The sequence below is a fragment of the Sus scrofa genome, chromosome 1 (assembly GCF_000003025.6).
Source record: "Sus scrofa isolate TJ Tabasco breed Duroc chromosome 1, Sscrofa11.1, whole genome shotgun sequence".
Classification (NCBI taxonomy): Eukaryota; Metazoa; Chordata; class Mammalia; order Artiodactyla; family Suidae; genus Sus; species Sus scrofa.
This window is the reverse complement of record NC_010443.5, coordinates 87313877-87328346: the sequence shown is the minus strand read 5'-3', so window position 1 is coordinate 87328346 and position 14470 is coordinate 87313877. Positions and strand designations below refer to the sequence as shown.

The following is a 14470-nucleotide window of genomic DNA, read 5'->3' as shown; positions in this document are numbered from 1 at the left end:
TTATAAACATGGAGTTTGGTGAGTTCCCAGTGTGGCTCAGCAGGTTAAGGACCTGCCCTTGTCTCCATGAGGACGCTAGTTCGATCCTTTGCCTTGCTCAGTGAGTTAAGGATCCAGCATTGCCACAAGCAGCTGCATAGGTCTCAGATGCTGCTCAGATCCACTCTTGCTGTGGCTGTGGTATAGGCTGCAGCCGCAGCTCAGATTCAATTCCTGGCATTGGGAATGTCCATATGCCCCAAGTGCAGCCCTTTAAAGGAAAAAAAAAAAAAAAAAAAAAAAAGATGTCATTTGGAAAAGATGTCTCTAAATGATTTTACAGCTTAGAAGAATTCAAATGCTAATTATAAATAAGGTGAATAAAATGAGTTTAATATATGGAAAATATTTTCTCACAAAAAAATGCTGCCTGTGCTAAAGCCCTGTTTGAATAATATAATTCTTAAGTTATTTACCTAAAATGTAAACTGAGCTCAGGTGGCTGTAACTTTTAATATGTAGAACAAAATGAATCATTACATCCAACTTGCAGTAATTACATTAAGACTTAGTGTTCAAGACGACGTAACTGAGGACAATAATCTCCCAGTTATCTCTGCTTATGGAAGAAAGCAGTCCTATAAATAATTTGTTCAGTAGATAATGCAAAAAATCATTTCTATTATTTTTCAGGATGAATTATAATGGCTCTTCACAAGGTCTTTCTTCGTTTTAAACTTTGGAATCTGGGTTTGTAACATCACTCCCCTGCTTGAAGGGCCCCTCATATTCCTAACCTTTTTGCTTAATAGATGGATACCAACTTTTCATTTCTTGTCTCTTTCTCTTTTCATTTCTTGTCTCTTGACTCCCATTTGCTTTTCCTTTAAAAACCAGCCCAAGCTCATCTTGACATTCCTTTCCTAAGGTAACACTAGTCCTGCCATACCACACTCTATCCCCCCTTTAATAAAGCGTATCATTCTGTACTATAATTGTTGCTTTACTTAACCTCTCCTCCATACTCTAAACGTCTTCAGAGCAGAGACAATTTTGTTTCTTAATTGCTTTGCATTCATAGGTTATGTTTCAAACACATCACATAATGTGTAGTTAGAAAATGGTCTTTAAATGAACAAAATAAAAAATAAGAAGTACTAAATGAATAAACTATTAGTTGAACTACCTTATTGGTCAGATATGGTTTTATGGTCATATAGTTTCACATGTGGAGGCATAACCTTCATTTGTAGTGTTGTTTTCATGGAACAATGTTTTAAAGTTTTTAGCAGTATATACTCATTTAGCCATCAAACTTTTATTAAGCATCACTGTTCATTTTTAAATAGCATTTAATATATTACATAATTAATTTCTGGCTTGTTATAATCCCCCCATAGACTGTAAGCTCCAGTATTTGCCTATTAATAATTTTTGATAGATTTGTAATGGATGCCTCAGGCATGTTGCTAGGCCCCAGAAAGAAAGAGTGAAACTTAGGCATTGTGCTGAAGGAGTCTTATTATAGGAATAGATTACTGTGTAGTGTTATGATGAAAGTGTGTACATGATACAATACAGCTGAGTAAGAAAGAAAATAATGTTCATTTTACCTGAGGAATTCCAGAAAGATTTCATAATGGAAGTACCACTGTGTCAAATCCTAAACAATAGCTGAAGGTAAAGCATTTTGGTTCCATATACTACAATGCAGCAAGCATATGTATTCAGAGCACTAGGTGGATGCAGTTCAGTATGGCTGGGACACAGGAGTACCTGGACATAACAGAGGGTAGTCACGAGATCAAAGAAGAAAGCTGTAGGCAGAGCGTGGAGGCCCCAGGGCGCACAGTTAGGAAAACTCTAGTCAAGAACTTTGAGTTCAGAGCCCATGCACTTTAACCACGATAGCATGTTGCTGCTTTATTGTCTTGGCAGTGGCTGATGGAGTTTCAGGTGTGGGATGTTGCAGATGCTAATGATGCCCCACACAGCTTTCCCTTGCTGCAGGAATTCACTTAGAAATGGGTGAGCCAGTCATACCAGAAAATTAACAGCCCCTCCCCTGCTCCAGCAGCCTTCAACTAACAGCTGAGGGGAGGGGGTGGAAAGGGACCTCAGACTACTTGCTTGGGCAAGATAGCCCTCCAGCATGTGTTGTACCCCAGCTCCCAGAGTTTCTCTGCAGGACCAAGTTTCAGTTGCTCACAGTGGTGACTGCTTGACAACACACTCTATAATGGTTTTCTTTCTTTCTCTGTTCCATGTCGTACTCCACTGTGGTGTTTTTGGAATTACCTTAAAAATAATCTGCTTGAACTCAAATCCTCATCTTAGAGTCTGTTTCTGGGTGTACCCACATTAAGACAGGGAGTAATAGGAACAGATTGAACATTTCATATGAGCTGGCTTCAGCTTTTCATTATTAAAAATGGTGGCAAAATGTTGTTAGGTATTTATACAAGTTCTTAATTATGTTCTTTTGACATTAATTCCTGGCTTATGTATTTTTTATGCTTATGAAAAGTTACACCTCTAGGAAGATAAGTTTACATCTTCACTAGAAATGTATCTTTGGCACAGTGGGCATAATTTTTTTCTTTAACATTGCCAATTCAATAGTTTAAAAAAAGTTAACGTTTCTTATGCTTTTTTTTTTTTTTTACAATTGAGGTTAAACATTTTTATGTAAATTGTCAGTTCACAGTACTTGGCCATCTTTCTATCACCTTTTCTTTATGAGAACTTCAAAAATTAAGATTATCAATAACTGGATTGGAGCATTAAGTCCATTGACATTTAAGGTAATTACTGGTATATAATGATTTTTATTTTTTTCCATCATAACTGGTTTACATTGTTCTGTCAATTTTCTACTATACAGCATGGTGACCCAGTAACATATGCATGTACAGATTCTTTTTTCTCACATTATCATTGCTCTATCATAAGTGACTAGACACAGCAGGATCTCATACTCATACTACTTAGCCATAAAAAAGAACAAAATAATGCCATTCGTAGCAGCATGGATGGAACTAGAGCTCTCATACTGAGTGAAGTAAGTCAGAAAGAGAAAGATAAATATGTCTTTCTTGCCTTTTTAAACCTTGTTTTCCAGTTGATTCTATGTTTCTCCTTTTTTCTTTTCTTTTTTTGGTTGGATGATTTCCGTCTATTTTATTCTTGTGTACTTTTCTTTTTAGTTTTTGTGAATGTAATGTTTGGTTTTGATTTGTGGTTTCCCTGTTTTTCAAGTATGTTAACCCTTTTCTGTATCTGCTTACTTTAGCATGACAGTCATGTAGGCTCAAACACATTATAAAAAAAAAAGTCAAGATTTTCTCACCTTTCTTCCCTACAGTCTATGATTTTAAAGTCCTTTTTAACATCTTCATGTTTGTCCTCTTTGCTGTTTCTTATGTTTATCGTCACTTTACACTTTTTTTTTTCATTTTAGATCTGTATACTGGCTTATTTAAGTGATTGCTTTCCAATTATGATTTCCTCCATCCTATTTCTTCTTAGTTCTCTTTTAATCTAGAGAAGCCCTTTCAGTATTTCCTTTAGAATGGGTTTAGATTTGCTGTACTCTTTTAGCTTTTGTTTGTTGAAGAAATTGATTATTTCTCCTCTTTTAAATGATATTCTTGCTGGGTAGAGTAGTCTAGGCTGCAAATTTTTCCTTTTTAGACCTTTGAATATGTCTTGCCACTCTCTTCTGGCCTGTAGTGTTTCTGTAGAGGAATCAGCTGATAGCCTTAAGGGGGTTCCCTTGTAATTAACACTTTGCATTTCTATTGCTGCCTTTAGAATCTTCTCTTCATCTTTAACTTTGCCATCTTTATTATAATATGTCTTGGTTTGGGCCTGTTTGGATTCGCTTGTTTGGGGCCCTCTGTGCTTCCTGTATCTTAATATCTGTTTTTTTTTAGATTTGGAAAGTTTTCAGACATAATTTTTTAAAATGTATTTTCAATCCCCTTTTCTTTTCCTTCTCCTTCTGGAATTCCTATATTATCCCATAGATCTCTTATATTGCTTTCATGTTTTTTAACTTGGTTTTCTATCTTCTGTCCGGGTTGGGTGATTTGCATCATTCTGTCTTCCAAGTCACTAATTCATTTTTCTGCATTATTAATTCTGCTCTTTAATAACTTTAACTCAGTTTGCAACTCTGCAAATGAATTTTCTAATTTTTCTTGGTTCCTCATATTTTCTAGTTCCTTTCTAAAGTAATCTGTATTACTGTTTATATCTGCTCTTAATTCCTTCATATTCACCCTTATTTTCTTCAGTATTTTCACTGTCTCCCTTTTGAACTCAGTGCCTGTTAGACTGCAGAGGTCTGCTTCATTATTTGCTGCTTCAGGTGAATTCTCCTGTTCTGTTGACTGGGAATGGTTCCTGAGCTTCTTCATTTTACTTATATTTTTCTTTTTCTGTGAGTTTAGGGAAGCCAAACTGTAGTTTTAGAGGGCTATTTTAATGCAAGAGCATTTGTATTTTGTGAGGGTTACTATTTATTTTTGTTGTGGGAGTTTGGATATTTGCTGTCTCTTTCTTTGATGTGAGCAGGCTGTTATCCCCCTGAGTATGTTTCCAGGGAGACAGAGGCAATGGGCAGGGCTAGTAGTCAGTGCCTGGTTGCTGGGCTCTTTATACTATAAAGACCTACTGCAAGGACCTACAGGAAGATGGCCCAGTCTACTCCTAGTCACAGGGCAGTGGGAAGTGGTAATGAGCCTCAGGAAGATTTAGGCAGTGCCTGGAACATTTGGCAGTGGCTGCAGCAGGGTGTGTGTTGAGAGCCAAGGGAGTGAGAGCAACAATGGTTGATGTTTGGTCACAGCGCCTTTCTCTGTGGTAACTTCTAAGGTGACTGGGGATGTAAGTGGTGCCTGTTCACCAATCCCTGGTGGTAGTTGGCCACACTCACCTCCAGAGTCAGAGATAATTGCAGTAGTTTGCCCCTGCCACCTGTAGACCACACACAATGAACTCCATCATGCTTACCCCATGCAGGAGGTGCTGCACAGGTTGCTTCTAGTTGCAGGGTCCTGGGAAGTGACAGTGATCGGGCATGTGTGGGGGCTGCCCAGAATGTTTGACAGTGGCAGCAGCAGGGCGGGTGTGTTCCTAGGGGAGTGAGAGTAACAATGGGTGGTGGTCAGTTGCAGTGCCTTCTTTTTTGCCAACTTTTTGGGGCCAAAGGTGGAGCCCCTTTACAGACCCCTAGTGGTAGAAGATGGTTTCCGAGATGACTGCTATTGTTTGTCCCCACCACCTGTAGATCACGCAAGAAGCACCCCATCCTGCTTAGCCTCCCACTGCCCTTAGCCCTAACAAGAGGTGCAGAGTGCCACAGCCAAGGGAACCAAGAGGCTGTCAGGGCCCACAGCTGGCTGTAGCCTGCACAAGAGGTGTGCTGTCACCTATAGCCCACACAAGTGCCAGAGGCGCCCCCGCCCTCTGAGAGTCTGAACATGCACAGGGAAAGAGATTCCTATGTCGGTCTGCACCTCCTCCTCTCACCCTCCCCAACAATGGCACCTTGCTTCTCCTGCAGGCCCAGACCTTCTTCCAGGTTCCCTCGCCTATGGTGTTCTGCTCCTTGGCCTGTAGCACACCAATCCCTAGCCCCTCAGGCTGTGGTGTCCAGGGAGGTGGTACTGATGATCTGTGTGACTCCATCTCTGCTTTTCCCTCCTCAGTCTGCCGCTGTGCTTTTCTCCAAGGCTTTGAGGCTCCTCTGTCTCTGCTGATCTTCCTGTCAGTTAGTTGTCTTCCCAGGCTGCAGGTGCCTTTCCTCTTTCACAGCTCCCTCTCAGGAATGCTAGTCCCATACTGATTCCTTTCTTTTTTCTCTATTGCTCTCTATTTTTTTTTCCCTTTTGTTCTACCCAGTTATGTGGAAGATTTAGGTCTTCTGCCAGCATTCAGTAGATGTTCAGTGTAAATCGTTCTGCATATGCACATGGTTTTGTTTTTGCTTTTGTTTTTGTTTTGATGTGTTTGTGGGAGAAGGTGATCACCACATCTTATTCCTCTGCCATCTTGATACCACTGCTCTGGAACTACATTTACTTACTTCCTCTGCTTAACTGTCTTTCTTTTGAGACATTGGATTTTTTTCACATATTCAGTCAACTATTCACTTACTCAACAAATATATATTGGGATTTGGGATTGGCATATGCATACTGTGGTATATGGAATGGTTGGCCAACAGGGACCTATTGTGTAAGGAAGGATCAGTGAAGTAGGGGCAGTTTGATGATTGGTTATTCTATTCCATTTTTTCATAGGAAAACAGGAGGATTAAAGTGGGGCTAGAATTGGCTTTCTGAAGGCAGCAGTCAAGCAGAAAAAGAGTGCTAATCACTTTCGCTATTGCAGTTCAGTTAGTTTCTGTTAGAAATTTTGGTTCTATGTCTTCTTGAAAATTGTTTTATATTCTGCTTAGTACTTCTCAGTCTGATTGCTATGAGGCAATTTTTATTTCCTCATTCCCTGTAATATTATTTGTAATTCCAATGTTTATCAAATATATGACTACATTTATAAATAAGATAACTGTCTTACATATATTGCTTTCAAACTATACACAGTTGCTTTAAGAAGCACCAGGGTAGGAGTTCCCATCATGGCTCAGTGGAAACGAATCTGACTAGGAACTATGAGGTTGTAGGTTCAATCCCTGGCCTCTCTCAGTGGGTTAAGAATCTGGTGTTGCCCATGAGCTGTGGTGTAGGTTACAGACACGGCTCAGATCTGATGTTGCTGCCATGAGCTGTGTATAGGCCAGCAGCTGTAGCTCCAATTGGACCCCTAGTCTGGGAACCTGCATGTGCCTCAGGTGCAGCCCTTAAAAAACAAACAAAAAAAGAATTACTCGGATAAACTATGTAAGTATTTTACCACTCGTAAGAATTTGTTCTTTCTCAGGTAGAAGAACACTAAGGGTATAAATGTAGTTCAGTAGAGATAGGAGAGTCTTTCCAACAAATGGTGCTGAAACCATTGAATGTCCATGTGTAAAAAGTGAACCTCAACTCATACTTTCACACTTTATACAAAAGTTCATTCAAAATGGATGATATACCTAAATGTAAAACATAAAAAAAGAAGAAAGTAAAAGAGAAAATCTGACCTTGGATTTGAAAATAACTTTGTAGATACATTACATAAAGCACAATCCATGAAAGAACAAACAAAAATATAAATTGGATTTTATCAAAATTAAAAACTTTTGCTTTGAAAAAGAAATGAAAAAACTGAAAGGACAATCCAATTGCCAAAATTTGGAAGCAACCAAGATGTCCTTCAGAAGATAAACGGATAAACAAACTGACAATGGAATGTTATTCAGTGCCAAAATGAAATGAGCTATCAAGCCATGAAAAAACATAGAAGAAACTTAAATGAATGTTACTGATTGAAAGAAGCCAATCTGAAAAGGCTACATATGGTAATGTTTCAAATATATGACATTCTGGAAAAGGCAAACCGTATAAAGACATTAATGAAAATCAGGAGTTGAGAGAAGGGGAGGAATAAAGAGGCAGAGCAAGAGGATTTTTAGGGTGATCAAAAGAATCTATGTGCTACGGCAGTGGTAAACACATGTCATTTGTACAAACACACAGGATATACAACACCAAGAGTGAACCCAATGTAAACTATGGACTTTGGGTGGTCATGATGTGTCAGTGTAGGTCCATCAGTTGTGGTAACTAACCAGTGTGTCACTCTGATGGGGATTGTTGATAATGGTGCAGGCTGTGCATTTATAGGGGCAGGGGGCATATGGGAGATCTCTGTACTTTCCGCTTTAATTTTGCTGTGAACCTGAAACTGCAATGAAAAAGTTAAGTCTTAAAAAAAAAAAAAAAAGACTTCCCACAGATTGTGTGAAAATATTTGTAAGTTATATATCTGAAAAGGGACTTGAATCAAGAATATACAGATAACTCAGTTCAATAATAAGAAAACATGTAGTTCAATTAAAAAGTACAAAATGGGAGTTCCCATTGTGGCTCAGCAGAAACGAAACTGACTACTATCCATGAGGACACAGGTTCAATCCCTGGCCTCACTCAGTGGCTTAAGGATCTGGTGTTGCCGTGAACTATGGTGTAGGTTGCAGACATGTCTTGGATCTGGTGTTGCTGTGGCTGTGGTGTAGGCTGGTGGCTCCAGCATCCATTCGATCCCTAGCCTAGGAACCTCCATACGCTGTGGATGTGGCCCTAAAAAGACAAAAAATAAATAAAAAGCACAAAATATCTGAACATGCACCTCACCAAAGCATGTATACAGATGGCAGGTAAACACATAAAAAGATCTCCATATGCATTGATAGATGATTTAATAAAATGTTTACTGAAATATTAACAGTAAAGGATTTGGAGACATTACTACTTTATTCTTTGTTCTTTAGTATTAGGTTTTCCTTAACTAGGGGATATTATTTTTATAAAAACAATAGCACTATTAAATGCAACAGTAAAAGGTACTTTATTTTCAGCTACCCTTCCTAAAATTAATTCTCTAGTAATTTTTCAGTCAGAAGTTTTACATGTATTAATCAAGTGAAATGGGGAAAAAAGTAAAAAAAAAAAACTAAGAAAATAGAAGATATGTTTACATGTCATAAAAGAATATTAAATGACAGAAAAGTTTCATGTTTTGCAGTATTTATCTGTATTCCACTTTTTCTACAATGAGCAGATTCTACCTTTATCATAAAAATGAATTAATGTTTTCATTGTATAGTGACAGACATCAGAGCTATAATTGGAACTTAAGTTCACATTTTCAAGTTAAAGCTTTTTAGAATTTTCCAGATCATATAAACAGCTTGAAATGAGTTTATATCTTCAAATTCAGGTATAACTAAGTACCTTGCAAAATAACTTATAATTAAATCATTCTTGGGCATAATAATCTTTATTTAGCATATATTTTGAAGATATAAAAATTTATAAAATATAAGTTCTCTTTGTCCACAAGGATGGGAGTAGGTCAAGAGTTCATTTCACTAAATTTTAAAACTCTCTTGAAAAGTAAAGAAATTAACCTTTTTTTTTTTTTTTTTTTTCTGGAATTAGTACCCTGTATTTACACAGAATCAAAATATTACTTTTCTAGGAACAGACCGATTCAGGTCCAGCATTTCAGGAAATATTTATGTCATAGTAGTATAGCATCTACATTTGCTGAGTGCCTTCTGGGTCAAGTACTTTATTTACAACTTCTCATTAAACCCTCAGAACAATTACAAGTAGTGTAACCTAATTTTGTAAATGTGGAAAGAAACTAAGCCAAAAAATTGAATAACTTGCCCAAAGTTGCATATTATAGGTATTCAGTCAATTTGTGTTGTTATTTGTAAATTAAACATTTTAAAAACTCCTACAGCAGGGGTTCGCATAGGGGCTCGGCGGAAACGAATCTGACTAGTATCCATTAGGACACAGGTTCAATCCCTGGCCTCAGTGGGTTAAGAATCCAGCGTTGCCATGAGATGTGTAGGTGGCAGACACAGCTTGGATCTGGTGTTGCTTTGGCTGTAGGCCAATAGCTACAGCTCTGATTCTGATTTGATCCTTAGCCTGGGAACCTCCATATGCCTCCACTGTGGCCCTAAAAAGATCAAAAAAAAAAAAAAAAAAAAACCTCCTACAACATGCAGAATGCTTTATGTACAAGAAATTCTTCATACACACATACACATGTATATACCACCCTAAGTTCACACTTTTAGTACTAGCTAGTATAAAAATTACCACAAAAGGAGAGCTAATTATGATGAAATTTCTGCAAATACTTGTAGGTTTCTGAATTTCTCTTATGTTACTTTTAGGAAAGTTTTAAAATATCAGGCAAGGCAGTTCTTTCTGCATATTTGTCATTCTGATTTAAGTAGTTCAGATTTCTACTTTATGTTTTAAAGTAATTGCATTTATAGTAATCATGCTGTTGTACTTTCTGTTTCAGTCAGAGAATGTAACTGTGACAAAGGATTTTAAAAGAGTAGAGAATGCTTATCACATGGAAGCAGAGGTATGTATTTATCTTAAGTAATTGGAAACAGCATGACTTTGTGGGGACAATTTGCATTTAGTTTTATTCTTGAGCTCAATGTGTAGGAGAAATACTTCTCATGATATTGACAAAAGATCATTTTTCTCAAAATCTTTTTTTGGCATTCCATATCTGGGTGAGCTTTTAAAGTAAATTTGATGAGATTTAAGAGAAATTGTTTTGAAATGGGATAAAAATAGTAAGGGGGAAGTAGCATTTAAATGTCATCTGAGTAAAATTTTAGTAATATTATCTAGTGAGCAGGAAACACTGCAGGAGAGAAATTCCTTTTCAGATAAAAGTCATAGCATAAAGGACTGAAACACTTTCAACATTCTTTTGTTTCACAATGCAATTTTATTGTGTTGTGTTTAGGTTTATTTAAAAAGAAAAACTATTCAACTTTTGCACAAATTGAAAAGAACGAATTATTTTTATACACTCATTAATGACATTTAGTTCCGACCATTGTCAAGCTGTTTACTTATCTTTAAAGACTTTATGATCAGGATTTTATAAAATAAGAGTATGTTATACATAGCTGTGGTTAGGGTATAAGACTACTGTCTGTTTCTCGTTCCAAATTTTTTGGATTATGTGCTTTTTTTATCGAAGTGTAGTTGATTTACAGTGTTGTGCTAATTTCTGCTGTACAGCAAAGTGACTCAGTTACACATATATACACTTTTTTAATATTCTTTTCCATTGTGATTTCATAGGACATCGAATATAGTTGTCTGTGCTATACAGCAGGACCTTGTTGTTAACCCGTCCATGTACAATAGCATATATCTGCTAAACCCAACCTCCCATTCCATCCTTCCCCCACCCCACCCAAGTCTGTTCTCCTTGTCTGAAAGTCTGTGTGTTTAGTAGATAGGCTTGTTTGTGTCGTATTTTACATTCTACATATAGGTGATGATATATGGTCATTGTCTTTCTCTTTCTGATTTACTTCACCTAATGTGATAATCTCTAGTTGCATCCATGTTGCTGTAAATGGCATTATTTCATTGATTTTGATGGCTGAGTCGTATTCCATTATATATATGTCTCACACCTTCTTTATGCATTAATCTGTCAATGGACATGTCTTGGCTGTTGCGAATAGTGCTGCTGTGAACATAGGGGTGCATGTATCATTTTGAATTATAGTTTTGTCTGGAACCATGTCTAAGAGTGGGGTTGCTGGATCATATGGCAATTCTATTCCTTAGTTTTCTGAGGAACATCCATACTATTTTATAAAGTGGCTGCACCAACTAACATTCCCACCAACAGTATAGAAGAGTTCCCTTTTTTCCCACATCTTCTTAGGGTATGTGCCCTATATTTATAGTCCATGCTGCCTCCTTGCCATAGGAAAGAAATAAGAAAGGGATTAGAATGGAATTTTGTTTACTTAATCAGAGTTTTTGCCTTCAGAGGTGGAAAATACCTCAAGAAAGAACTTCGGACAGGTAATATATTATTTTTCTAATTTTAAGGGTGCGACCTTAGGCTTAGCTCTCTTAGGCCCAGTCTTCTCAAAGATCATGGGAGTTCCTGTCGTGGTGCAGCAGAAACGAATCCAACTAGGAACCATGAGGTCGTCATTCAATCCCTGGCCTCACTCAGTGGGTTGAGGATCCCGCGTTGCCATGATCTGTGGTGTGGTCGCAGACGCGGCTCGGATCTGCATTGCTGTGGCTCTGGCATTGCTGTGGCTTTGGCATAGCTATAGCTCCAATTGGACCCCTAGCCTGGGAACCTCCACACACCACAGGTGCGGCCCTAAAAAGAAAAGGAAAAAAAGACCAAAAAAAGATCATATTACAAGAATTACAATGGAAATTAGAATCCTGGCTTCGTACCTCTTGAGACAATAATTTCCATAATACACTGTTGTCCCTATTCTTAAATAATTTTGTGATTTCTTCATTTAAAATTTAACTATCTCAAAAGAATTTTAAAAATAATGATTTTGGGAATCCATTTGGCAAATGTTACTCTGTAGTAGTGAGGACCAAAAAATACCTTTCAAATAGATGAAGAATAGTCTGTTAAGATTCCATATATTAGAAGTCAAAGGTTGGGAGTAGTCGTTAGCACTCTTCCAGTAGTTATTACCCATCAGTCTTGAGGTTGTAGTGAGTATCAATAGGTTCAGGTTATCTTAGTAAGTGGGGTTTGTTGTGAGGCTACACCAGGAAATAAGGAGGAAAGGGACAGTCCCAGCAAACACACGGCCGGGCTTCATGAAAAATTGGAATTTTTTTCAGACTGGGTTATTCTGAGGACTGACTGGTCAAGTACAGAATGTGCTTTTCAGCTGCTTATTTTGTTGTAAGACATGGCTAAATGAAAACTTGGCTAAACTCACCTCCTCGTCCTTTTGCTGTACTTGTCTGTTTAATGTCTTATATCAAATTTCTTAGGAGAGAATCTAATTATATTTTGTATAAGGCTCCCTGGTAGCCAGAACTATTACATAATGCAATCTAACACATGATTGCCCTAAGTCGGCATCAGCTGAGACCAGGATGGTAGGGTCATAAGGTACAAAGTATGCTAACCTGTGTGTAAAGAGTAAATTGTGGCTTTATGTCTGTGGCTATCATGAACATCAAAACCTAATGTCTGACATAAACTGATATTTTCATGGATCATTAAATATATAGAATAAGATTAGATGGTAGAACATTACTTTTCAAGTAATATCTGAAATTTATATCCTGAAAGGCACTTTAGAGACTATTTTACTAACCACCTACCTACCCTGTTGTTTTTCCTTATTTTATTTTATTTATTTTTTTCTCTTTTGTCTTTTTAGGGCCACATCCCAGGCATATGGAGATTGCCAGGCTAGGGATTGAATCAGAGCTGTAGCTGCTAGCCTATGCCATAGCCACAGTAATGCAGGATCCGAGCTGCATCTGCAACCTGCAGCACAGCTCACGGCAACGCCAGATCCTTAACCCACTGAGCGAGACCAGGGATCAAACCTGCAACCTTTATGGTTACTAGTTGGGTTCATTAACCACTGAGCCACAATGGAAACTCCCTGTTTTTCCTTATTTTAAAGATAAAATATTGAAAGTTAAAAATTATCTGAGTTCTTTAAGAGTGGGTGGGTAGTTGTATGTTCAGTGTTATATTAAAACCTTGGCTTTTCAAGTCTTATATTTCTACTCTTTCCACCTCTCATGTTGTTTTCCTGTTATAATTTCAGTGTTTGGGGGGATTTTAAAAGCCCAGGATGATACAGGCATTCAAAAAAGTTATTAAATAGAAAAGTATTATAACCAGCTTTCCCCCTCCTTTTCCTTACATGTTTCCATGTGTCAGGCATTTTACATACATTATCTTATCTAATCTTTAACTCTTAATTTGTGTTGTGAAATATTTTATACATAGATAGGTATGAATATTAAAAACCAATTCCATTTTTAGACATCTAATTAATATAAAATTTTTCTAACATTAAACCAGAATTGACTCACTAGTACCTATCCATTATAATAGTTTACCTCTCCATAAAGAAAATCTAATATTTCTTCTTTTAAGTATATATTTGAAGTTCAGTATCATATTAATGCTAATTTTTTCTTCTCTGGGTATAGGAATCCCCAGTTTCTTTAGTCATTTCTTATATGACCAACTTTCTCTTTTGTTATCCAGTTTCCTCCTGAAGCATCTACAAATATAGCATCCTAGTTGTGATTCCATATTAGAGAAAGATGATTTCCTTTCTTATTCTAGAATATTTATTTCTGATAACACATAAGTCTGAACTTTCCGGCACTTGCATTACATTGTTCCCTTCTGCTGAGCTGATAGTCATAATCAATTATTGAAACTAAAAAAGTGTATTTCTCACTTTGGGCTTATAAATCATATTTCTCCTCTCTTACACTTTGTATTATCATACTATATTCAGCAAAAGTATTTCTCAAAATCAAAGGCCAATTATACATTTTTTTCAGAAAACTAAGAATTCATTACCTGTAAATCAGCAATATAAGAACTATTAAATGAACTTGTTTCAATAGAAGGAAATGGTACTAGAAAGAAATAGGAATTTACACAAAGGAATGAAGAGCACTGAAAATGATAACTGTATAGGTAGATATGATATTTTTCTTTTTCTTTTTTTTTTTAGCTTTTTAGGGCCACACCCACAGCATATGGAGGCTCCCATGCAAGGGCTCAAATTAGAGCTGTAGCTGTCGGCCTGTGCCACAGCCACAGCAACACTGGATCTGAGCCATGTCTGTGACCTATATCACAGCTCATGGCAATGCCAGATCCTTAATGCACTGATGGAGGCCAGGGATCGAGCCTGCTACCTCATGGTTCCTAGTCAGATTTGTTTCCGCTGTGCCATGACAAGAACTCCATATTTTTCTTATATTATCTCTAT

General features: G+C 37.2%; 1 protein-coding gene across 2 annotated transcripts in view; it reads left to right on the top strand.

The window, feature by feature from the left end:
- IRAK1BP1 (interleukin 1 receptor associated kinase 1 binding protein 1) overlaps positions 1-14470 on the top strand; it is a 39963-nt gene that overhangs the window by 1580 nt on the left and 23913 nt on the right. For both annotated transcript variants that reach the window (XM_003353300.4, XM_021092236.1), the window contains exon 2: positions 9982-10047. In XM_003353300.4, coding sequence (XP_003353348.1) covers positions 9982-10047 — 66 coding nt within the window. The remainder of the gene's footprint in view (positions 1-9981; positions 10048-14470) is intronic.